At 41.6% G+C, this 27,655-nt stretch overlaps 1 protein-coding gene across 1 annotated transcript in view; it reads left to right on the top strand.

The window, feature by feature from the left end:
* paip2b (poly(A) binding protein interacting protein 2B) overlaps positions 1-27,655 on the top strand; it is a 122,628-nt gene that overhangs the window by 39,694 nt on the left and 55,279 nt on the right. The window contains exon 2 of the mRNA XM_072256770.1: positions 6,639-6,794. Coding sequence (XP_072112871.1) covers positions 6,639-6,794 — 156 coding nt within the window. The remainder of the gene's footprint in view (positions 1-6,638; positions 6,795-27,655) is intronic.

Below are 27,655 nucleotides of genomic sequence, written 5' to 3'. Positions count from 1 at the left end.
GTTGAGTGACATCACAGCAACAACCTTGCACTCAACATCAGTAAGACCAAAGAATTGATTGTTGACTTTAGAAAGTATAAAACGAGGGCACACACACCAGTCTTCATTGAGGGATCAGAACCGGAAAGGTTGAGCAGTTTCAGGTTTCTGGGTGCCATAATCTCTGCGGATCTATCCTAGGCCCAACATATCGAAGCAGTTACAAATAATGTATGACTGTGGCTATATTTCATTCGGAGTTTGAGGAGATTTGATACGTCAACAGTGTTGTTAAGATGTATGGTGTGTAGGCCTTCATCAACTGTGGTATTAAGTTCAAGAGCAGCGAGGTAATGTTACAGCTATATAAACCCTTAGTTAGGCACTTGGAGTACTGTGTTCCGTTCTGGTCACTTCACTTTGGAAGGATGTGGATACTGTAGAGAGCGTATACTGTAGATTTACAAGGATGTTGCCTGGATTGGAGAGCGTACCTTCTGAGAACAGGCTGAGTGAACTTAGCCTTTTCTCCTTGCAGCGTTGGAGGATGAGAGGTGACCTGATAGAGGTGTATGAGATGGAGTGGCATTGATCGTGTGGGATAGCCAAAGGCTTTTACCCAGGGCTGAAATGGCTAACATGAGGCCGCATAGTTTTAAGATGCTTGGAAGTAAGGTACAAGGGGGATGTCAGAGGTAAGTTTTTCACATAGAGAGTGGTCGGTACACGGAATGCACTGCCAGCGAAGGTGGTGGAGGCAGATATAATAGGGTCTTTTAAGAGACTCTTAGATAGGTACATGGAGGTTAGAAAAATAGGGGGCTATGCGATAGGTTAATTCTAAGCAGTTTCTAGAGTAGGTTACGTGGTCGGCACAACATTGTGGGCCGAAGGGCCTGTAATGTGCTGTAGATATCTATGTTTCTAGGAGTGAGGGTAGCTAGGTGCTAATTGGAATTCCAGGTAAGTTAAACATGGGTGAGAGTTTCACTCCTTGATGAGCTGAAGCTGGGACAGAATTGCCATGTCTTCTCATGTTGTAAGTAAATAAGGCAGATATTTTTTTGGAAGCTCATCAGTTAAATATGGCTCTTGGTTTGTGGTCATTCTTGCTAAGGAGAGAAGCAGAGTTGGCTTGCAAATAGTTTGAGATGAGGACTGCAGTCGACAGCTTTATCCTCATTAGTATCCAGTGAAAGTAAATTTTTGCACATCCTGTGTTTGAATGTCTGACAAACATTTGACAGTTTAGGGATGGAATACCAACTGAGAAATGCATAGTGAAGTGGAAAGTAATTTAATTTCTGATTTTCATTTTCCCCATCCCTTCCATGCTCTTCACAGCCTTTTTCTGGCTTACTGTTCCCAAGGTTTTAACCTTGTCGATACAATCTTCTGATATAATGAGCATACATGTGGGATCTGATTATATTGTCAAGGAGTGGCATGTGGGTGGATAGAGCTATTGACTAAAAATAATTCTTTGGCACCAGAGATAATCGTGTAGTTTAGGGGAGAAAAGCCATTGTTCTGTTTTAAGTCTGTTAATAAGAACTGTTAACTCTCATTAACCTGAACGACAGAGACATTGAAGGAACAAGACTTCGGTCAAATTGAGAAGGATGAAGATCAGTTACTATCATCACAGTCACAGAGTATCATTTGTGATTGGTTCACTTCTGTGGCAGGGCTAGAAACCTTTCAAAAGAGATTCAAACAAAGTGTTTTGGAAGTTTAAAGCATCATGTTCAACACTAATTTCAAGCTTTTTTGGACAAAAATGAACATTGAGAATGGTGGATACTAGGTTGAAAATATATGTTCACTTACATAACATTTCACATATTTCATTCATAAAAACACAGGTTTTATCGTCAAAGTAGTCAAAATTTATTATCAAACTATGTATATGTTACTATATACTACCTTGACATTTATTTTCTTGCAGGCATTTTCAGGATCTTAAAGAAACGCAATAGAATTTATGAAAAACTATAAGCAGACTGACAAACGATCTTGCAGTTTTAGCAACTGTTTTGATTTTTCTTTCATGGTAAAAAGACCTCTTTGTTATAAAAAGACGAATAACTTCTGGAGATAGGATGCTGAAAGGCAATCTAATATCTTTGGATGTGTAGCTTAGCTTTGTAATTGCATCCTCCCCGACCCCCGATTGTTTTTGTTTTTGATCTTTGGTTCCAGAGTAACAATTTTTTTTCTCTCCTTTACACTTGTGTACTGGAAATGACATTAAACAATCTTGATTTTGGTCCTTTCAAACTTGGTTAGTGCACTGCACTTATTTGCACAGTAGAATGTGTGTGGTGGGGGTTGGAGCACATTGTAGGTGTCAAATGACCAGTGGTTGCGTCATGTTAAGCAGCTAAAAGCCTCGATCTCTGGAAAATTTTCATGAGGATTTTGCAGTGCTGTTGTAAAATATAACTGCATTATTACTATTATTTAATATTTAAATGTAGTTTTCATCTTAATGGATGAGGATCTGTGAAAAGGTCAGTTTGCCAGTCTGTCTAGTTTGTTAAAAAGTTAATTTGTTTGTTCTTGCTCTGTGCTGAGTGATCTGGTTTTTTTAATACACTGTGCTAGCCAGGTGGGGATTATTTCATGTTTTTACTGTATAGAGTTTCTGGAGTTTGGGCCATTGGCATTATGCCAAAGTCTAATGCTTCATGAGGGTTCATCTGATACAGATTTTTATGGAGGAGGAGGAGGAGAGAAATCATTTAAGGAACACTCGCACCTTTGAAAAGCTGTTGTGGATACTGCAATATGAGCTCAACAAGCTTCATGTTAAAAACTTTTTAATCAAGTTAACAAATATTAAAAGAGCCAAAATTCTAAACTTATCGCATAATTGCCATGCTGCTGCAATATACAGTGTATTGAAAATGCTAATTAGATTTCCAGTAGAACTTTCTCATTGAGATATGCTTGTGCATAAGTAGCCATCTTTTTTTATGAAGATCTTTCTTGCCACGTCGACTGGCCAAAAGTGCACAGGTGATGTGTTCTTCAGTCTGTACTTAGGATAACCAGCTGTGAGGTGTTGAGGAAAAGCATTTCTGACTCGTTCTTTTGAGGCCTTTCCAAAACTCTTGATTCCAGTAAGAAAGCAGCCTTTGCTATGTGCCTTTTCGATGCAGATTTTGAATCTTAATTCCTCATGGAATAAGTTTGTACTCTGAACTGTACATTGATTCATGGTAAATTGCTTGCTTTAGTCCGAGTACTTGTTTACAGTGGAGGAATATATTTTTTTTAAAGTTATCTTTGGTTTGCTGGGTCTGCATTTTCATCCTGTATGTGGAGAAACTTAGAAATGGTGTTTTCACATGTCAGAACTTTTAAGACTTCCTATTTAAATAGAATGAGTTTCTTAATTTGTCAAAATTAAGATTGAGTATTTGCTCTGCAATGGTTAACCTTTCTGTTCGCTTAGGTTATAGGTTGAAACTTTGAGATCAGTTAGAATCTCAGTGCTGCATTTGAATTTTACCAAAGGGAGAAGCAAATTGGCTGATATTGCCCTCCAATATCCTGTGCTTGAAAGCTATGTGGGCGCCTAGTGAGAAAAGAAGATCTGACATATCTGTGAGACTGTCAGTCAGATGAGTAAATGTTCAGAAGTTGCTGATCATGGAATTTTTAAAGTTCTGTTAGGAGGAAAATTTGAGGAATCAAGTAGTAAGGCCCAGAACAAAAGTCCTGAATTGTACATAATACTTCAGCATAAATCTCCAACTATATTACTTAATCTTGCTTTTAGGCTTGCTAGTTTTCTCTAAATGCAGTTCATGCAATGGCCTTAACATGTCACAGTGAAGACTCTGTCTTAAGTAGTTAGAAACCGTGATTGTGTTATTTCTTTGAGTATTTGAGAATCTTGGTGTTTATTTTGTAATCTAGTATCTCCAGGTTCCATAATGCAAAGCATGGAAATTCAAATCAAACGAAGTGTGGTTTGAATATTGTAGAATGCTAGTGTCATTATTGTAGCAACACACACAAAAAATGCTGGTGAACACAGCAGACCAGGCAGCATCTATAGGAAGAAGTACAGTCGACGTTTCGGGCCAAGACCCTTCGTCAGGACTAACTGAAAGAAAAGATAGAAAGAGATTAGAAAGTGGGAGGGGGAGATCCAAAATGATAGGAGCACTATTGTACTGGTTTTTAATTTGAAGACGTTTGCTGTCTCTGAGCTGCAGTGAAAGTTTATGGCACCAATCTGTCTGAAAGAGATAAGCATATCATTCCATCCACTTGGATCTTTGGATATGTATTCACAGAAATGCATCTTGCCACAGAACAAATCTAGTAACTGCAAACTTGCCACTGTTGCAGAGAAAATAATTAATTTTCTTGACTTTGTGCACTATCTTGCTGCATCACCAGTCTCTGTTGTATATCCCCTGAGTACGTGGGCTATATAATACTTGCATAGGTAGAGGAAAAAAAAGAGTAAACTTGTAGAAAACTATGGACCCCCTCAGAATTGTACAATATTGGAGACACATGTAAGGGCATATTTATTACCAATTCCTAGTTACCCTGAGGTGAACTTTGAGCTTTTTTGAGTTGCTATAGTTATGCTTTGCTGTTTCTATGGTGACCTTTGGTAATGGAGTTTCAGGGTTTGATTCAGACAGCACAATGTTCTATATCCAGATGAGCTCTTTATTGAAGATTTTGGACAAAGAATTAAGTTGATTCATTGTGGTGCATTACATTGTTTGCATTGGATCATGATGTACTAGTGATAGAATAGGTAGATGTTGAGTGCTGTCCCAAATGTGTTGTTAAATGTCTTGTCTAAGATGGTATTCTGATTAGTTTGATGGTTTTGTGAAGGATAACTCAAAACAAAGGTACACAAATTATTTTCTTAAAGAAGAATCCATCTTTTTAACAGTTTATTTCTCATCTTCCTCTCAGGGAATTTACCTGTGCTTGAAGATTAACCTAGAATACACTTATTTATTGGTTCAGCTAAGTGTTGATCAGTTTAAAAGAAAAATTCTCACATGTTGGAAATCTGAAATAAACATAGACAAGCATCTGTGGAAAAAGCAAAAGTTCATTAGAACTGGGAAGTGTTAGACATAGAATATGTTTAAAGTTGCAGAGAAAGAGGAGAGTGATAGAGAAGACAAAAGAAAAGGTCTGTGGTAGGGTGGAATTCGGGAGAGATTGAATGACATAAATGCTGCTGCTGCCAGTTAAAAGTGGGTGGTAAATGTATGTCTGAAGGAGTTGTAAATTGGAAAAGGTGAATAAAGTACCAGGAGAAGAAGTACCAGGTGTGTGGTGTAGAATGTTGGAAGTGATTATATTGTTGAATTCATTGTTGAGCCATGATGGCTATAATGTGCCTAGACAGATAATAAGCTTACATTGAAAAGTATCAGAAAGGTCAGAGTAGGTCAAACTTGGAGTAATCGGTGCCAATTTTAATGTATGTCAAATGCCTCTACTCCTGCATCCCACATTAAGGTAGCCTGTGGGCCTTTTAATTCCCCAGTGGAATTCTGACCATCGCCACAGTCTTTATTCACTTGCCATACGCAGCAAGTCAGGCAGCATCTGTGGCAAGAGAAGCAACTAGCTAGCACTTGAGGTTGAGGCTCTTTATCTGAACCAGTTTATTTTTAATTTTTCATAGTTCTAATGAAAGCTCATCAACCTGAAGTGTTATCTCTGATTCTGGCTTCACATATAGAGTGCTTTCAGCATTTTCAATTTTTATTCCAGAAATATTTCTATACAGATCATATGGAATGATATGCCAGTGGAAGGGTAGAAGAAACTCAATGACAGTGTTTTTGGACAAATTCAAAGAAAGGAAAGGTTTAGAGGACTATGGGCCAAATGCAGGCATATGGGATAGCTCAGGGTGGCACTTCATTTGGTATTGATGAGTTGGTATACGAGTCTGGCTGTAGAGGACAGAAATACTGCCCATCTCTGCTAAGTGGGAATTTGGTAGGTACATTTGGGGTATCAGAGAAAGTTTAGAAATTTCCAAAGGACCATGATTTTTTTTACTTGGTGTTCAGTAAATCTGAAAATGCATAAAATTTTAAAAGAACCCCATGGTATCTTGATATACTGCTCAGTATGAAACCTGGACTTTTCTCATGGTCGTTTTTGTTTCTTCTCTGCTATTCGATGGCCCGGCCCTTACGTTTGTTTCTTTACCTCTAGTGACTGCCTGGAACAACTTTTTCTTCTGATCATTTGAACAACTGAGGAAAATGGTGAGTTCATCAGAAGAGTTGTGAACCTTATCACATCTATCCCTGCACCTTATGTTGCTGGGAAGTATGAGGTCAGGTCACAGGTGTGAAGTATTACAACACACCATCTGGAAAATTTGTCTGTGAAAGGGTAGCATGTGCGCAGCTGAACTTTTAACAACAAACTTTTAAGTGTGCTTTAGTTCAATTTAGGTCCAAGTCCCATCCCATGATTACATTCATTGGGCACTTACCCAATTACCCTACAGTGTGCAGAATACTTTTATTTCTGATGGCTAGTTTTTGTTATACATCCAGTATATTCTTATGCATTCAGGGTATTTCGGAGCTAAATGTTTTCAGTCATTAATCTGCCTCTCTTTCTTGTGTTCTACATTTCAGACTGATTCCTTAGACATGAAGGCTCCTAATATGACAAATATGACGTCAGGCTCTGGAGCACAGGACGTCATTGTATCCAATGGACATACTGAAAATGAGCCAAATCCTTTTGCTGAGTACATGTGGATGGAACATGAAGAAGAATACAACAGACAAGTAAGGGTTCACTTTCAATGGTGGGCCTCTCCTTTATGGTGTTGATGCCATTACTTTTATGCTATTAATTAGTTATAAATAGTTATGGTTAGAAAATATTCCAATACTATTTTCTTCCTACTTTTCCTCATCTACCATCATTTTGTTGTTTACTAAAGAACAAGGACCAAAAATGTCATTGACCAAGATTCATTAGAGTAGGTGAAGCAAAGAGGCAAGAAACTAAGAACCAAGAAGCTAGGGCTGAACAGGCTGCTACTGGAGGCAAGGGATGAGATTTCTGGGTCTGTGGCTGAGATATTTAAATTGCCATTGTGCATGTAAAGTATCGGATGAAGGGAAGAATGGCAGCTGTGGTGGTCCTTTTCAAGAAAGTTAGTAAGGGAAAGCTTTATAACTTTGGAACTGTGACCCAGGCACCAGTGATAGGGAGGAGACAGTGGAAAAGTTTGAGTGAGATGATTAATGATCACATAAAAAAAGGGACTGACTAGTCATAATGTCATGGAATCCTGCAGCATGGAGATGAGCCATTTGACATAACTTGTCCATGCCGACCAGTGGGCATTAACCCCATCACATGTTTTAAATGGCCCAACTATGGGAAATATTTCCTATAACTTTCTAGCTACATTCCTAATACACGACTGCACCCCCATCTACACCTCCAACTCCATAATTAAATTTGCAGACGATACCACAGAGGTTGGCCTGATCTTGGACGAGGATGAAACAGCCTACAGGCTTGAGGTGGATCATCTGAAGGAGTGGAGTAAGGACAACGACCTGGTGCTTAACACTTCTAAAACAAAAGAGATGATCATTGACTTCAGGAGGTCAAAGGACAGAGTACACACCCCCCTCCATATACGTGGAGAGGTAGTGTGGAAGACCTAAAGTTCCTTGGAGTTATGTTGTCAAAACAGCTGACATGGACCACCAACACCTCATTGTTTATAAAAAAAAAAGGCACAACAAAGACTCTTCCTCAGAAAGCTGAAACAGGCCAAACTCCCACAAAAGCTGTTGCTTAACTTCTACAGAAGCACAGTTGAAACTATCCTGACCGACAACGCCACAGTGCGGTGTGCCAGCTGCACAGCCGCTGAGCAACAAGACCAGCATCGCGTGGTGAAGGCGGCCCAGCGAATTGTCAGGCTGGAGCTCCCAGGACTGGACACCATCTATTCCAGCAGACTCAGGAGGAAAGCAATCAGCATAACCAGAGACACTACGCACCACGGCCACTCCCTGTTTGACCTGCTGCCGTCTAGCAAAAGGTTCAGGACACTAAAAGCCAGAACAAATAGACTGAGGAACAGCTTCTATCCCAGAGCTGTGGTCTCCATCACACCACTCCCACAGAACAATGACAAACTGTGAGCACACACATGCACACACGAGCACTCAAATACTTGCATAACGGCACTTTGTGCATTACTGTGATATTCTGGTGCTGCTGCAACTTATTTTCTGCTACTTATCTGTTTAATACTGATTTTCTATTACTGTCTTGTTTTTATCTACCGCTTTATTTAATTGCCTTAATCTGCCCGACACCAGCCCCCTAGGCCTGATTTGACTAGTAGTAGTTATTTAATTGCCTGAGAGGAAGCTAAATAGAATTTCATTGTACCTATGTATAAATGACAATAAAGATCACTCAATTCAATTCAATTATCTTATCTGTAATGTCACCATCACTGATCTATACAATTGTACTCTGAAGTTACTCTGTTCCCCTCAATACTCCCCAGGAACTTGCTGTTCATAATGTACCTCCAAGCCTCATTAATGCTCCTAAGTTGCATCACCTCACATTTGTCATGCAGAATTTTTTAGCACATTTCACCAAACATCTGTCTGTAGCCTCAGACTACCCTCCACATTAACAATTCCACCAATTTTTGTGTCATCAACAAACATATTGATATTGCCTGCCACATCCATGTCCAAGACATTCATGGTTATTACAAGCAGCAGGGATCATGGTGGGCTGCCACTAATCACAGACGTCCAATTGCAAAATAACTCTCTGCCTTCACCCTCTGTCTCATTCTGAAGAAGACTCCTCGTGGGACTTTATCAAAGGCATTTTAAAGTCTATGTAAGACTACAGCAATTAGTTACATCTTCAAAGAATTCAATGAAATTAGTCAGACAAAATTTGTCTTTGAGAAAGCCATGCTGGTTGTCTGTGATTAGTCCCTGTCTCTCCAAGTTATCATGATTTCTCCCCTAATGAATTTTTTCCAGCATCTTCCCTCCCATTGATGTTAGCTTCACAGGTCTATAGTCCTAGGCTTTTCCCTACATAGTTGAAAAGGGAGAGCATATTTTCTTCCTTCACTTAGTCAGAGTGCTAGCAGTCTCTTCTCTTGCCTCTCTCAGCACCTTTAGATAAATTCCATCTGGTCCCAGGAATTTATGCACCTTTAAGCCCACCAAGGCATTTAGTACCTCTCTACTTACAGAGATTTGCACCAGACTTTCAACTACCCCTTTATTGAATTCTCCAGCTACAGTCTATTTACTTTGTCAATATTGATAGAAAGGTATTCATGTGTCAATCTGCCTTTCTACCAGAGGACTTTAGGTTCAGACCAAGGGAATAATTGTCAAATACAGTTTACTTAAGGTTACATACTGTTTATTAGCAAGCTTGCATCTCAGTTGATACTACAGAGCTCCCACTCATAGAGCCTGGAAAATCTGCAATCAAGTGAGCCCTGAACACTGTCTGGGGCTGCTTGTTAAAACATTCGTTATCACATAGTACTCTCATGTTGCCAGACATCCTTGATTAGTGGTTACACAAAGCAGCTTTCTCATGCACAAGTACTCCTTTGTTCCTCAGTTGTCTTGCAATATTATTCTCACAGCACGACTAGCCAAGCTGCAAAACAAGTCAGTCAGGTTTTAGCCCTTTTAATTCTATATATAATTCCTCACATGGACCCTTACTTTATACCTAGTGGTTTTTTTTTTGCCTTCAATATGCTTACAGAACACCTTTGGATATTTACCCTAATCTTGTCTGCCAGTGATTTCACTTGACCTCTCTTAGCTTTCCTAATTTCTTTTTTAAATGCTTACACTTTCAAAATCTGCAGTGTCCTCTCCCTTTATTACAAACGTACTTCTTGTAACCTGCTCTTTTTCTCTTTATCTAACTCTTAACATCCCTTGACATCCAGTTACTTATTATAGCTTGAGTGTATCCACTTTACTAGTGAGTCTCCTTCCATTAAAACAGATGCATTTTTGCTTAGAATTCACCCTGATGTTCTCTTGCTTTCTGGACGAAATAAATCTTTATCCTCTGACTGAAGTATCTCTCCATCTGAACAACTTATTTGAGTCCTCTTCCCCTGCCAAGTCGGCTTAAATTTACACCAACAGCACGAACATATCATAACCTGTATGTACTTTGTTAATAAATTTACTTTGAACTGATATCCCTGTCATAACAGAATCCTGTCTAACTCTCTCTTTTCTGGTTGTTCTTCCTCTTCTATGATGCCATGAACTAGGCTGTTGCAATGTTGTCTTCCAGGATGCCATTTATATCCACTCCCCAATACTATCCAAACTGATTCAGAGATGGCCATTGTGGCCTTGTCAATGAGAGATCCTGGTCCGACTGATTTGATTGAATTCTTTGAAGAGGTAACAAAGTGTATTGAATTGGAGAGGGCTTTAGAAAAGCTTTTGACGAAGTCCAATGCCGGACTCTGATTGAAAATGTTAGAACCCATGGTACCCAGGACAAGTTAGCAAATTAGATCCAAAATTATCTTGGCAAACGGAGACTGGGTGATGCTGAATTGATATTGTTGCAATTTGGTACCTGTGGTAAGTGGAGTCCCACTAGGATGTTTGCTGTTTGCAATGTACATAATTGATTTAGATGTGGATGTGGCATTCATAATAGTTAAGATTGTAGATGCCATGAAGGTTGGTGAGTTGTTGACCATGTGGAAGGTAGTTTTAGGCTGCAGACAGATGCTGATGTGTTGGTAAAATGGGACTGAGAAATTACGGATGGATTCTAATCCAAACAGTTGTGAGGTGACGCATTCTGGGAGTTCCAGGGAGACTCAGGCAAACATGAATGGTAGAATCTTTGAAGTATTTAGGAACAGAGTGGCCTCTGATTCCAAATTCATAGATCCTTGAAGGTGACATCGCAGGTACATGAAGTGCACAGGAAGGCATATGGGATGCTGGCTTTCATTAGTTGAGGCACTGAATATAGAAAGCTGGAGGTTATGCGCCAACGTTATAAAATAGTTGTTCAGATTTCAGTTGGAGTACCTCATGTTGTTCTGATGCAGAGGTGATTCACCAGGATGTAGCCTGGGATGGAGCAGCTCAATTATAAAATGAGTCCTGAGAAGCTAGGCCTCTAGAGTGTGCAGATTAAAAGGGGACATATAAAATTGAGCAATATAGATAAACATATGCAGGAAATTTTCTCTATATCAGAGATATTTAAAATGAGAGGACATGTATTTAGGCTAAGGGAAAAAGATTTGGAAGCAATATGAAGGGAACCATGAGAGAATGGATGAAGCTGGTTCACTGATAGCATTTAGAACATAGAACACAGTACAGTGCAGGTCCTACAGCCTATGATATTGTGCCAATACTTTAACCTACCTCAAGATCGATCTAACCCTTCCCTCCCACAGAGCCCCCCATTTTACTTTCATCAACGTGCCCATGTGAGAATCTCTTAAAAGCCTCTTATGTATCTTTCTCTACCACCACCCTTAGCAATACATTCCACATACCCACCACAGTCTGTGTTTTTAAAAAAAGAAGCACTACCTCTGACATCTCTCCGATGCTTTCCTCCCAACATCCCAACGCCTTATTGAAATATTGTTATTTAAGAAATATTTAGGTGAACACTTGAATTGCTTAGACATAGAAGGCTATGTACCAAGTGCTGTGCAGTAGGACTAATACAAAGTGGTGCCCGATGGCCAGTGTGATGAGTTGGGCTGAATATCTGTACCTGTCCTGTAGAATTCTGGCTTAATAATGGTCATTATGCTAACTTTTGGTTTAAAACTATTTTAGCTGGTCAGAGAGGAGCAATTTGGAGAAATTGTATCAAGGCCTGTTCTGATAATTGCATTCCCATGCACTATTATGGATTCAAAACATCTAACAAAATAACATACTCATTTTGAAAAGAGCAACACACATCAAAGTTGCTGGTGAACGCAGCAGGCCAGGCAGCATCTCTAGGAAGAGATAGTCGACGTTTCAGGCCGAGACCCTTCGTCAGGACTAACTGAAGGAAGAGCTAGTAAGAGATTTGAAAGTGGGAGAGGAAGGGGGAGATCCAAAATGATAGGAGAAGACAGGAGGGGGAGGGATGGAGCCAAGAGCTGGACAGTTGATTGGCAGAAGGGATAAGAGAGGATCATGGGACAGGAGGCCCAGAGAGAAGGAAAAGGTGGGGGGGGGCCAGAGGATAGGCAAGGGGTAAAGTCGGAGGGACAGAGAGAGAAAAAGAGAGAGAGAAAGAATGTGTGTATAAGTAACGGATGGGGTACGAGGGGAGGTGGGGCATTAGCGGAAGTTAGAGAAGTCAATGTTCATGCCATCACGTTGGAGGCTACCCAGATGAAATATAAGGTGTTGTTCCTCCAACCTGAGTGTGGCTTCACCTCTACAGTAGAGGAGGCCGTGGATAGACATGTCAGAATGGGAATGGGATGTGGAATTAAAATGTGGGGCCACTGGGAGATCCTGCTTTCTCTGGCGGACAGAGCGTAGGTGTTCAGCAAAACGATCTCCCAGTCTGGGTTGGGTCTCGACAATATATAGAAGGCCACATCGGGAGCACCGGACGCAGTATGTCACAGAATTGTGTGAGCAGTTATTCCCAAGTATCAGAAAGTACTGACAAGATTAATTTGTATTTTTTCACCATGCACCCTCATCAACGGGGTGGGGGGCGGCTGGGAAGAGATTGGGAATATTTATTTATTTATTGAGATACAGGGTAGAACAGCATTAGCTATCCAATCCTCTAGTACCTTCCCTGCTGCTAAGGATGTTTTAAATATCTCTGCCAGGGCCCCTGCAATTTCTGCACTTGCCTCCCGTGGGATCCAAGGGAACACCTTGTCAGGATCTGGGGATTTATCCAATGTGATTTGCCTCAGTAGCAAACACCTCCTCCTCTGTACAGATGTAAGGAATGCATTTAAGTTTTCCCCATCTCCACATGTAGATGTACTATTCTGGTCTTCCAGGGGACCTATTTTATCCTCGCAATCCTTTTGCTCCTAATATATCTGTAGAATCCTTGGGGTTCTCCTTCAACTTCATGCCTACTTTCACCTTCCTGATTTATTTCCCTAGTGTTCTCTTGCATTTCTTGTACTCCAGATGCACCTCATTTGTTCCTACTTATCTATATATCTGTGACATGCCTCCTTTTTTTTCTCCTCTTAACCAGGGCCTTAATATCTCTTGGAAAAGCAAGGTTCCCTACAATTGTTATCTTTGCCTTTTATTCTGACAGACATATAAAAGCTTTGTGCTCTCAAAATTCCATTTTTGGAGGCCTTCCACTTTCTAAGTACATTTTTGCCTGAAAACAGCCTGTCCCAGTCCACACTTGCCAGATCAGTTCTGGTGCCATCAAAATTGGCCTTTCTCCGATTTAGAATCTCAACTTGCAGACCAGACCTACCTCTTTGCATATTTCCTTTGAAACTAATGGCATTGTGGTCACCGGATGCAAAGTATTCCCCTACACAAACTTATTTCACCTGACCTGTCTCATTCCTTAATAGCAGATCCAGTATCGCATTCTCTCATTGGGACTTCTATGTACTGATGAAGGAAATCTTTCCTGAACACATTTGACAAACTCTATCCTAGCCAGTCCTTTGACAGTATGGAATTCCCAGTCAATATGTGGAAAGTTAAAATCACCTGCTATAACAACTTTGTTTCCCTGTTTTTGCAGGGAAATATACTATGGACATGTGGTCGATGTTCAGGGATCTCTTGCAGGATGTTAGGGATAAATTTGTCCCGGTGAGGAAGATAAAGAATGGTAGGGTGAAGGAACCATGGGTGACAAGTGAGGTGGAAAATCTAGTCAGGTGGAAGAAGGCAGAATACATGAGGTTCAGGAAGCAAGGATCAGATGGGTCTATTGAGGAATATAGGGTAGCAAGAAAGGAGCTCAAGAAGGGGCTGAGGAGAGCAAGAAGGGGGCATGAGAAGGCCTTGGCGAGTAGGGTAAAGGAAAACCCCAAGGCATTCTTCAATTATGTGAAGAACAAAAGGATGACAGGAGTGAAGGTAGGACCAATTAGAGATGCAGGTGGGAAGATGTGTCTGGAGGCTGTGGAAGTGAGCGAGGCCCTCAATGAATACTTCTCACTGGTATTCACCAGTGAAAGGGAACTTGATGACAGTGAGGACAATATGAGTGAGGTTGATGTTCTGGAGCATGTTGGTATTAAGAGAGAGGAGGTGTTGGAGTTGCTAAAATACATTAGGATGGATAAGTCCCTAGGGCCTGACAGAATATTCCCCAGGCTGCTCCACGAGGCGAGAGAAAAGATTGCTGAGCCTCTGGCTAGGATCTTTATGTCCTTGTTGTCCACGGGAATGGTACCGGAGGATTGGAGGGAGGTGAATGTTGTCCCCTTGTTCAAAAAAGGTAGTAGGGATAGTCCGGGTATTTATAGACCAGTGAGCCTTGCGTCTGTGGTGAGAAAGCTGTTGGAAAAGATTCTTAGAGATAGGATCTCTGGGCATTTAGAGAAACATGGTCTGAATAGGGGCAATCAGCATGACTTTGTGAAGGACAGATCGTGTCTAACAAGCCTGATAGGGTTCTTTGAGGAGGTGACCAGTCATATAGATGAGGATAGTGCAGTGGATGTGATCTATATGGATTTTAGTAAGGCACTTGACAAGGTTCCACGCGGTAGGCTTACTCAGAAAGTCAGAAGGCATGGGATCCAGGGAAGTTTGGCCAGGTGGACTCAGAATTGGCTTGCCTGCAGAAGGCAGAGGGTGGTGGTGGAGGGAGTACATTCAGATTGGAGGGTTGTGACCAGTGGTGTCCCACAAGGATCTGTTCTGGGAGCTCTATTTTTCGTGATTTTTATTAATGACCTGGATGTGAGGGTAGAAGGGTGGGTTGGCAAGTTTGCAGATGTGACAAAGGTTGGTGGTGTTGTGGATAGTGTAGAGGATTGTCAAAGATTGCAGAGAGACATTGATAGGATGCAGAAGTGGGCTGAGAAGTGGCAGATGGAGTTCAACCCGGAGAAGTGTGAGGTGGTACACTTTGGAAGGACAAACTCCAAGGCAGAGTACAAAGTAAATGGTAGGTTACTTGGTAGCATGGAGGAGCAGAGGGATCTCGGGGTACATGTCCACAGATCCCTGAAAGTTGCCTCACAGGGAGATAGGGTAGTTAAGAAAGCTTATGGGGTGTTAGCCTTCATAAGTAGTGGGATAGAGTTTAAGAGTCGTGAGGTAATGATGCAGCTCTATAAAACTCTGGTTAGGCCACACTTGGAGTACTGTGTCCAGTTCTGGTTGCCTCACTATAGGAAAGATGTGGAAGCATTGGAAAGGGTACAGAGGAGATTTACCAGGATGCTGCCTGGTTTAGAGAGTATGCATTATGATCAGAGATTAAAGGAGCTAGGGATTTATTCTTTGGAAAGAGGATGAGAGGAGATATGATAGAGGTATACAAGATATTAAGGGGAATAGATAGAGTGGACAGCCAGCACCTCTTCCCTAGGGCACCACTGCTCAATACAAGAGGACATGGCTTTAAGGTAAGGGGTGGGAAGTTCAAGGGGGATATTAGAGGAAGATTTTTTACTCAGAATGGTTGGTGCCTGGAATGCACTGCCTGAGTCAGTGGTGGAGGCAGATACACTAGTGAAGTTTAAGAGACTACTAGACAGGTATATGGAGGAATTTAAGGTGGGGGTTATATGGGGGGGGTAGGGTTTAAGGGTCAGCATGACATTGTGGGCCGAAGGGCCTGTACTGTGCTGTACTGTTCTATGTTCTATGAAACTAACTGTGATCTCTCTACAATTTTTTTCCTTTAAATCCCAAGGACTACCTTTCTTATTTCTCAGTTCCACCCATAATGCCTCACTAGTAGATTTCTCAAGACTGTAGTGACTAAGCACTGCAGTGACATTTCCCTTGACTAGTAACTTCACCCCACCCCCTTTAATCCCTCCTGTTCTGTCACATCTAAAAGACTGGAGCCCTGGAATACTGAGCTGATGGTCCTGTCCCTCCTGCATCCAAGTCTCACTAATGGCTGCAATGTCATAATTTCAGGTGTTGACTCATGCCCTGAGCTCGCCTTTCCTACGATAGTACTTGCATTATTACTTCTGTACGCAGCTCAGAACATTACGCCATGGTCAACCTTTTGATTCTTGACTTTGTCTGAGGTCTTGCCAACATCTGTTGCCACAATCTCTTCAATAGCTGTTCTGACACATATTCCCATGAACCAACTCCAGATGAAAACCTACCATACTGCATTAACAAACCTTGGTGTTAGGATATTAGTTCCCCTCCAGTTCAGGTGCCGTCCCTTCTGTGCAGGTCCCACCCTCCCTGGAAGAGGGCCTAATGATCCAAAAATCTTATCCCTTCCTTCCTACACCAACTCCTTAGCCATATATTAAACTGTATAATCTTCCTAGTTCTGCCCTCACCAGCACGTGGCACGGGTAGCAATCCTGAGATCACAACCCTGGGGATCCTGCCCTTTAACTTAGCACCTAACTTCTTGAACTGCCTGTGCAGAACCTTGTTACTTGTTCTATCCATGTCATTGGTACCTATGTGGATCACAACCTCTGGCTGTTCATCATCTGACTTTAGAAAGCTGAGGACTCAATCCGAGATGTGCTGGGCCCTGCACCCAACATACCGTCTGGGAATTTCGTTCTTGCCCACAGAACCTCCTGTTCATTCCCCTAATTAACGAATTCCCTATCACCACAGTGTGCCTCTTCTCCCACCTTCCCTTCTGAGTCGGAGGCAGACTTGGTGCCAGAAACCTGACCATTGTGACTTACCACCCCCCCATTCCCCCACTCCCCCAACAGTATCCAAAGTGATATACCTGTTATTGAGGGGGATGTGCACAGGGGTACTCTGCATTGGCTCCTTAACCTCTTTTCCCTTCCTGACTGTCCCCCAGTTTCCTGTGTCCTGCACCTTGAGTGTAACTACCTATGTCCTGTCTATCACCCTTTCAAGTTCCCAACTGATCCAGAGTTCATTCAGTTCCAGCTCCATGTGTCAGGGATACCGGAGATTTCCCTGATTCCTACAGAGAGCAGGTGCATTCAACAATCCTGCCTGGCATCTCTGCTGCCCTGGCTGAGCAGATATAAAGAAGGGAAGGGAGAAGAAACTTAATCTAGAGCTTTTCTTTTTTTTTTGCTTTCTCTGACTAAAACATCGAAGAGCTAAAGCCTCAAGATCACCACGGCTCTGTCCACTCCAACAGTGGCCACTGTGCTTGCCCCTGCCGCCTTTTAATTTGCTCTTGCTAATCAATCCCAAACGCTAATTGGTTGCTGGTCAGAGCTCAGTTACACTTCCATAACCTGCTGCTGACTTTTTCCACTCAGGCAGCAGACCTGAGTGAAACTCCCTCCTCTCAAACTTCCGATGTCTGGATTGGTCACTGGTCAAAGCACTATTACGCTACCGTGACCCGCTTCTGCCTTTTTCTACTCGGGCAGTGGACCTGAGTGAAGTCCCCACCTCTCAAACTTCCATTATCCAGGTTGGTTAGACCATAAAGACATAGGAGCAGAACCAGGCCATTCAGCCCATCAAGTCTGCTTTGCCATTCCATCATGGCTGATCCCAGATCCCACTCAACCCCATACTTTTGCCTTCTCGCCATATCCTTTTGATGCTCTGACCAACTAGGCAACATCAACTTGTACTTTAAATATACCCATGGAGTTGGTCTCCACTGCAGTCTGTGGTGGAGCATTCCACCAATTCACTACTCTCTGACTAAAAAAAAAATTCCTCCTCACCCCTGGTCTAAAAGGTCACCCCTCAGTTTTGAGGCTGTGCCCTCCAGTTCTGGATACCCCCACCATAGGAAACATCCTCTCCACATCCACCTTATCTAGTCCTTTCAACATTCAAATGGTTTCAATGAGATCCCCCCAGCATTCTTCTAATCTCCAGTGAGTACATGCCCAAAGCTACCAAATGCTCCTCATATGTTGGCCCCTTTATTTCCGGAATCATCCTCATGAACCTCTTCTGCACTTTGTCCAATGACAATACATCCTTTCTGAGATACGGGGCCCAAAACTATTGACAATGCTCCATGTGCAGCCTGACTAGTGTCTTATGAAGCTTCAGCATTATCTCCTTGCTTTTATATTCTATTCCCTTTGAAATAAATGCTGACATTGCATTTGCTTTCTTTACCAAAGGCTTAACCTGTAAATTAACCTTTTGAAGCCTTGCACGAGGACTCTGCACCTCTGATGCTTGAACATTCTCTCCACTTAGATAATAGTCTGCACAATTGTTCCTTTTACTAAAATGCATCATCATACATTTCCCAACACTGGATTCCATCTGCCACTTTTTTGCCCATTCTTCCAATTTGTCGAAGTCCTGCTGCAATTGCATTGCTTCTTAGGCACCACCTACCCCTCCACCAATCTTCGTATCATCTGCAAACTTTGCCACAAAGCCATTAATTCCATTATCTAAATCATTGACAAACAATGTGAAAATAGGGGTCCCAATACTGAGCCGAGAAATACCACTAGTCACTGGCAGCCAACCAGAAAAGGCCCTCTTTATTCCCACTCACTGCCTCCTGCCTGTCAGCCATTCTTGTATCCATGCCAGTATCTTTCCTGTAACACCATGGGATCTTATCTTGTTAAGCGGCCTCATATGTGGTACCTTATCAAATGCCTTCTGAAAATCCAAGTAAATGATGTCCACTGCCTCTCCTTTGTCCACCCTGCATGTTACTTCCTTGTAGAGCTCTTAACAGATTTGTCAGATAAGATTTCCCTTCACAGGAAACATGCTGACTTGTATTTATTTTATCATTAGTCTTCCAAATATCCTAAAACTTTGTCCTTAGTAATAGATTCCAATACTTTCCCAATCACTGAAGTTAGGTTAATTTCTTTTCCTTTCTTTTGCCTTCCATTTGAAATTTTCTATTCCCGATTCCAGTGCCAAAGTCAGTGATTCTTTAAAGATCATGTCCAGTGCATCCATTATCTTTTAGCAACTTCTTTCAGGACACTGGGATGTAGGTCATCTGATCCAGGTGACTTATCCACCCTAAGGCCTTTGAGTTTGCTAGCACTTTTGCCTTTGTAATAGCAATGGCACTCACTTCTGCTCCCTGACACACATGGACCCCTGGCACACTGCTGGTGCCTTCAAAAGGGAAGACTGATGCAAAGTACTCATTAAGTTCGTCTGCCATTTCTTTGTCGTCCCCCCACCCCATTACTACCTAACCCGCATAATTTTCCGGTGGTCCAATATCAACTCTCACCTCCCTTTTACTCTTTATGTGACTGAAAAATCTCTTGGTATCCTGCTTTATATTATTGGCTAGTTTGCCCTCATATTTACATTAAGCTCCCTAATAAGATCTGAGTTATTACATAACACCCAATCTAAGATGGCCTTTCCCCAAGTAGGCTCAAGCACAAGCTGCTCCAAAAAGCCATCTCGTAGGCATTTAACAAATTCCCTCTCTTGTGATCTGACATCAACTGGATTTATTCAATCCCCTTGCATATTGAAGTTCCCCATTACAATTGTGACATTACCTTTATTAAATGCCTTTTCCAGCTCTTATTGCAATCTCAACTACTATTTGGAGGCCTATATGTGATTCCCATAATGGTTTTATTTACCCCTGCAGTTTCTTAAGTTCACTCACAAAGATTCAACATTCTCTGACCCTAGTCATCTCTTTCTAAAGATGTAAGTCCATCTCTTACCAACAGAGCCACACTACCGCCGATGCCTTCCAGCGTCTCCTTTCAATACAAGGTATATCCTTTTGATGTTAAGCTCCCAACTATGGCCTGCTTTCAGCCACGAACCAGTGACGCCCACAATGCTATACCGACCAATCTGTCATTGGGCCACGAGTTCGTTCACCTTTTTCCAAATGCTATACGCATTTAAATACAGCACCTTCAGTCCTGTATTCTTCACCCTTTGAGTTTTGAATCTGTGGTACAGTTTAACTCTTTGCTCTGTCTGCATTTGTACCCAGTCATTGACTTGTCCTTCCTTACACTCATGTTACACCCATCATCTATTTGTAAACCTGCTGGCTCATCCTCAGCTCTGTCATACTTCCCTATCCCCTTGGTTGCTGGTCAAAGCTCTATTCCTTAAACCCCTGCATGCTTCCTGATGTCTAGCACTTGACATGGTATGACAGCTGAGTCTGCAGAATTGGATTATTAAAGTTTTGCATAACTTGCATGCTTTTGTGCTGCTATTTATAAACTTAAGGTTCCTGTCCACTTTCTAGAACAGCCTTATTGATCTGTCCTGCCATCTTCAGAGTTTTTGTATTAATCTTTCAGTGTTTCCTTAGCTTCCACCCCCAGATTATCACCGTTAGCTTCTGAAATGGCCTTATAGTTGATATAAAAAGGTAAAGATAAATATTGATATTACATAATGGTGGGATCAATGTTGACCTTAAAAAAACATGTAACAAAATATTCCTCAGAATATTGGCAGGATTTTCTCAGTTCTACAATTAGTTGTACTCCACTACATCAGAAAACACCAAGAATAAAAATGAAATGTATTCTTGATTTCAGAAAAAATAAACAGATGATATTTTACTTGGATGATTAAATTATTTTTTATTATGCTAGCCACCATACCTGTTATATTATAATCACGTAGTTTCAGGGACATTTGTGCCCTAGTGAGATGACTGTCATACTTTTTACTTGTACCCTATCCTTAATGCATATTAGTACAAAAGCTATCAAAAAAAATTAAATTTTTACTGAAATATTTTCTAGGCATCCTCCAGGTGTAGGTTTCCATTGGCTAAAAACTAAAAGCTGAGGAAATTCACATAGTAGATGCTACTGGAATCATTCAACCAAAGTGAAAACTATAAACAACCAAACTAATTGGAAGTTGAATAGTGTAGTTAAAACAAGGTCTTGATTATTCAGTGCCATGGTCCTTGAGAAGTGTGTACATTTTTGGCTGTTAGAAAACAAAGAATACATACAAGCACTTGAAGCCACACAGAGAAGTGCTGCAGGGCTGAAGCTAATTGTAAAAATCTGAGTAATGTAGAAATTCTAGAGAAACTTAGGCCTTTAGCTTGCAAAGAAAACATCCAGGAGGTGACAGGATTGAGAAAGAATGTAAAATGTAAATCCAGGATATTACTTTAAATTAGATCGTGACAAGGGGCTTTTTGGTTCAAAGGAACAGAAGTTAAGTTTCATGTTGTTGTCAAGTACCTGTAGTGATCTTGTAAGAATAGATCTACTACTTTAAGTAAGGTCATTTGACTAAAATTAGATGCTGAATTTGGGGGAGAGCAGGTTATTTGTAATATAGAGTGGCACAGTAAAACGAGCTCCCACATCACAGCTCCAATGACTTGGTCTCATCTTTGTGGTGCTGTCTTGTATGGATTTGTGTGCGCTCCCTGTATTGGGTACCACTCCCCAATCTCCTCCTGGGCTGTCTGGTTTTCTCCTACAACACAGGTTAATTGGCCACTATAAATCACCATAGTAGGTTAGAGTGATTGAATCTGGGCAGGGTCGATTGAATGGTAGATGGGGAGAATTAAATGGGATTGGTGTAGGATTAGTGTAAGTGGGATGGTCTGCACAGACTTGGAGCGGTTTCAGTGATCCTGTGATTCCAAATAACGAGAGGTGCTAAATGGGTTATGTTATTGGGCAATAGTGTAGCAGTTAGCGTGACATTTGCAGCTCGGAGCGTTAAAGTACAGAGTTCAATTCTGGTGTACTTTGTAACCAAGTTCGTACATTTGTATGTTCTTCCCGTGTGTCCAATAACACCAGTCTTAGAAGGTTAATTGGTCATTGTAAATTGTCCTGTGATTCGTTGTGGCTATCCCTCGAGGTCGAGGATGATGGTCTTCGTTCTGTTGATCTACTTATGGGCTCTCAAGTGGTTTATAAGTCCAATCTTGGCTTTAGAAGTTCTTCCGCATTCAGATAGATAGATATACTTTATTGATCCCAAGGGAAATTGGGTTTCGTTACAGCCGCATCAACCAAGAATAGAGCATAAATATAGCAATACAAAAACCACAAACAATCAAACAACAAAATGCAAACTATGCCAGATGGAAAATAAGTCCAGGACCAATCCATTGGCTCAGGGTGTCTGACCCTCCACGGGAGGAGTTGCAAGTTCGATGGCCACAGGCAGGAACGATCTCCCGTACCGCCCAGTGTTGTATCTTAGTAGAATATGGCCAAAGACCAACAGTAAAAAGTTCAATATCCGGTCTACAAACACGTTCCTCGATCGTAATATGACCCGGATTGCATCATCTGTTGTTAACCAGAACAGTAAGCACCCAACTCCTTTATGCTTACTGCTGTCAGTGCACTTCCGGTCAGCCTGAATGGTCTGGAAGCCCTCCATGGAAAAGTTTTGATCGGGTATGTCCTCATGCAGCCCTGTTCCAGTGAATCAGGGCAGGTAGTTACAGATGGCAGATCGGGCTTTGGTTGTTGCTGCCTTTCTTTCCATATTCTTCTCTTTTCTTCTAATTCTGCACATCTGTTGGCTTCAAAAGTTCCTGTTCCTTCTCGAATGATGGCTTGCCAGAGTTTTCTGTCCTTGGCATTGGTTTCCCAATTGTTGATGTCAATGTTACATTTCTTCATGTTGGCTTTTAAGACATTTTTGAATCTCTTCTGTTGTGTTGACTTGGTATCAAGGGAACTCCTATGGGATGTCCTGTCCACCTATGGATGCCCTGAAAAGTACATTCGAATCCTGAGACTCCTCCACGATGGCATGCTTGCCACAGTCATGGTCAGCAACTGTAACTGTGAGTCTTTTCAAGTTAGATCAGGAGTAAAATGGATGCGTGATTGCCTCAACTTTGTTCACCATCTTCATTGCGGCAATCATCCACATTATCAAGGACAACCGACCCCCAGGAATCAAAATTGTCTGCAGAACAGATGGCAGACTTTTCAATCTTGCCCGTCTCAAATCCAAAACGAAGGCATCCATGAGTTCCCTCATTGAGTTCCAATACGCAGATGACAACAGTGTTGCAGCTCTTTCAGAAAACCACCTACAACAGATTCTGACTGCCTTCAACCGTGCATACACGAAACTTGGACTTACCATCAATTCCAAGAAGACTCAGATCACCTATCAACCGTCGCCAACTGAGACAAATCGGATAGAACCATCATTTCAATTTGGCGAAACAGCCCTGGAAAACGTGGACCACGTTCCATATCTTGGAAGTCACCTTGCCTCCAATGTCGACCTTAATGATGAGATCCAACATGGTCTTAAATGCGCTGGAACAGCTTTTGGACGTCTCCGAACAAGAGTCTTTCATGATCGTGACATCCGAACAGACACCTAAATGTTAGTGTACAAAGCGGTGGTAATCCCAACACTCCTGTATACATCAGAAACCTGGACAACATACCGACGACATCTGAAGGCACTTGAGAAGATCCACCAACACTGTCTTCGAAACATCTTAAGTATCAGCTAGGAAGATAGAAGAACCAATGTCAGTGTGCTAAATGAAGCAAAAACAGACGAGCATTGAAGCCTATGTCATCAAGAACCAACTAAGATGGAGCGGTCATGTTGTTTGGATGAAAGGCGAATGTCTGCTGAAACAAATCTTCTACTCCCAGCTTAAAGAAGGCAAACGTAAAAGAGGCGGACAACAGAAGAGATTCAAAGACATCTTAAAAGCCAACATGAAGAAATGTCCTGTGATTAGGCTAGGGCTAAATAGGTGGGTTGCTGGGCGATGCAGCTCGTTGGGCTGGAAGGTATCCATGCCGTATCTCTAAATAAATAAATTATATTAGTTTATCTTGTATTAGCTTATGATAAATTGACAACCAAATTTTGTAACCAGTTATTACCAAATTTTATTCACACTTTAAATGTTTCTTTTTTTTTAGTTTCTTGATGTCTCACTGCAACATTTTCCACTTGAAGTACTTGTCAGTTTACTTTACCTAATATACTGTTTCAATCATTGATGACCTTGTGATATCTTCAGCTACAGAGGATTTGTGCATTGGTGTTGCATGTTGGCAATCTATATTTTGGTAATAACTGCTGTTTTTTTTGTTGAATTTGTAAGGAACAGGGTAAAATTAACATTCTCTAGAGTAGACTAGTAATTACATGAATTCTATAGAGCTTCTGTGCTGTTCATTAAGCAAGTCAGGTGAACATAGAAATGTAGAAAACTTACAGCACAATACAGGCCCTTCGGCCCACAAAGCTGTGCTGAATATGTCCCTTACCTTAGAAATTACCGAGGGTTACCCGTAGCCCTCTACTTTTCTAAGCTCCATGTACCTATCCAGGAGTCTCTTAAAAGACCCTCTTGTATTTGCCTCCAGTCCGTCACTGGCAGCCCATTCCATGCAATCACCACTCTCTGCGTCAAAGAAAAACTTACCCCTGACATCTCCTCTGTACCTACACCTTAAAACTGCACCCTCTCATGCTAGCCATTTCAGCCCTGGGAAAAAGCCTCTGACTATCCACACGATCAATGCCTCTCATTATCTTGTACACCCCTATCAGGTCACTTCTCATCCTCTGTCACTCCAAGGAGAAAAGACCAAGTTCACTCAACCTATTCTCATAAGGCATGCTCCCCAATCCAGGCAACATCCTTGTAAATCTCCTCTGTACCCTTTCTATGGTTTCCACATCCTTCCTGTAGTGAGGTGACCAGAACTGAGCATAGTACTCCAAGTGGGGTCCGACCAGGGTCCTATATAGCTGCAACATTACCTCTCTGCTCCCAAACTCAATCCGCGAATGATGAAGGGGAATGCACCGTATGCCTTCTTAACCACAGAGTCAACCTATACAGCAGCTTTGAGTGTCCTATGGGCTTGGACCCCAAGATCCCTCTGATCCTCCACACTGCCAAGAGTCTTACCATTAATACTATATTCTGCCATCATATTTGACCTACCAAAATGAACCACCTCATACTTACCTGGGTTGAACTCCATCTGCCACTTCTCAAGCCAGTTTTGCAACCTATCGATGTCTTGCTGTAACCTCTGACATTTCTCCAAACTATCCACAACACCTCCAACCTTTGTGTCATCAGCAGATTTTCTACCCCATTCCTCCACTTCCTCATCCAGGTCATTTATAAAAATCACGAAGAGAAGGGGTCAAAGAACAAATCCCTGAAGCACACCACTGGTCACCGACCTCCATGCAGAATATGACCCGTCTACAACCACTCTTTGCCTTTTGTGGGGAAGCCAGTTCTGGATCCACAAAGCAACATCCCCTTGGATCCCATACCTCCTTACTTTCTCAGTAAGCCTTGCATGTTCTTTATCTATCTGAAGAACAATTATTTGGTCACTTCTCAAGAAGAATCTATTTAAGGAAATCATCAAACTGAACCTCAATGTTTGGCCCTTCCCATCACCACCACCAGTCAAAGCTGTCAAGAACCTACAGGATAGAATTATACCAAATTCCAAAGTTTTTTTCTGAAATACCAAGAGCTCAGTATTAGAGAAAATGTATGTCTGAAAGTAAATTAGTAACATCAGGGAATACAGGAAAGAAATATATAGGGACATAAAACCAAGGGAAACTGATCAGAGGTTTATAAATGTATTAAACCAAGAGAGTAACAAAGGATAGAGTCACCTTGATTCTCTTAAAACTGTAAGTAGCATTGTTATCCACAAGGCTGAGAACAAAGTGTCAGGATTTGGAGTTGGTCAGAAAGGCATTTTTGTTTCACCTAATGAGAATAATTTTGTGTTAGAAATGTTTGATTGCTTGATTTAACTGGGTGTTGTTTGCTTAATCTGCCATACATACACTTATAGAGTTCTGTTTATTTTTGTATGGAGGATACAGAAGATTTATTCAGTTGGACCATGGTTATTTCAAATGGGAAGAATGTAACAGTGGAAGTGAATGGTACATTTGGAACTGAGTGAATGTGTTTAAGTGGTCATGTGGGACAACTCCCTTTTTGGTGAGAGTGGAAAGTTTTGACCTCCCATCTTAATAGCGAAACCCTTCATATTTGCACAAATTTCCATAAAACAGTGACATGCAAAAGTTTGGGCACCCCTGGTCAAAATTTCTGTTACTGTGAATAGCTAAGCGAGTAAAAGATGAACTGATTTCCAAAAGGCATAAAGTTAAAGATTACACATTTCTTTAATACTTTAAGCAAGAAAACTTTTTTTATTTCCACCTTTTGCAGTTTCAAAATAACAGAAAAGGAAAAGGGCCAGAAGCAAAAGTTTGGGCACCCTGCATGGCAGTACTTAGTAACACCCCCTTTCGCAAGTATCACAGCTTGTAAGTGCTTTTTGTAGCCAGCTAAGAGTCTTTCAATTCTTGTTTGGGGGATTTTCGCCCATTCTTCCTTGCAAAAGGCTTCTAGTTCTGTGAGGTTCTTCGGCTATCTTGCATGCACTGCTCTTTTGAGGTCGATCCACAGATTTTCAATGATGTTTAGGTCGAGGGACTGTGAGGGCCATGGCAAAACCTTCAGCTTGCGCCCCTTGAGGTAGTCCATTGTGGATTTTGAGGTGTTTGGGATCATTATCCTGTTGTAGAAGCATTCCTCTTTTCATCGTCAGCTTCTTTACAGACTGTGTGATGTTTGCTTCCAGAATTTGCTGGTATTTAATTGAATTCATTCTTCTCTCTACCAGTGAAATGTTCCCCGTGCCACTGGCTGCAACACAAGCCCAAAGCATAATCAATCCACCCCCCGTGCTTAACAGTTGGAGAGGTGTTCTTTTCATGAAATTCTGCACCCTTTTTTCTCCAAACATATCTTTGCTCATTGCGGCCAAAATTCAGCGTCAGAAGTTTGCAAAGGAACACCTAAACAAGCCTGATGCATTTTGGAAACAAGTCCTGTGGACTGATGAAGTTAAAATAGAACTTTTTGGCTGCAATGAGCAAAGGTATGTTTGGAGAAAAAAGGTGCAGAATTTCATGAAAAGAACACCTCTCCAACTGTTAAGCACGGGGGGTGGATCAATCATGCTTTGGGCTTGTGTTGCAGCCAGTGGCACAGAGAATATTTACTGGTAGAGGGAAGAATGAATTCAACTAAATATCACCAGATTCTGGAAGCAAACATCACACCATCTGTGGAAAAAAAAAGCTGAAGATGAAAAGAGGAATGCTTCTACAACAGGATAATGAACCTAAACACACCTCAAAAACCACAATGGACTACCTCAAGAGGCGCAAGCTGAAGGTTTTGCCATGGCCTTCATAGTCCCCGACCTAATCATCATCGACAATCTGTGGATAGACCTCAAGAGCAGTGCATGCAAGGTGGCCCAAGAATTTCACAGAACTAGAAGCCCTTTGCAAGGAAGAATGGGCGAAAATCCCCCAAACAAGAATTGTAAGACTGTTAGCTGGCTACAAAAAGCGTTTACAAGCTGTGATACTTGCCAAAGGGAGTGTTACTAAGTACTGCCATGCAGGGTGCCCAAACTTTTGCTTCTGGCCCTTTTTTGTTATTTTGA

This window comes from Mobula birostris, chromosome 4 (assembly GCF_030028105.1).
Source record: "Mobula birostris isolate sMobBir1 chromosome 4, sMobBir1.hap1, whole genome shotgun sequence".
In the NCBI taxonomy this organism is placed as follows: Eukaryota; Metazoa; Chordata; class Chondrichthyes; order Myliobatiformes; family Myliobatidae; genus Mobula; species Mobula birostris.
The sequence above is the reverse complement of the archived record's forward strand: the minus strand, read 5'-3'. Positions and strand labels throughout refer to the sequence as shown.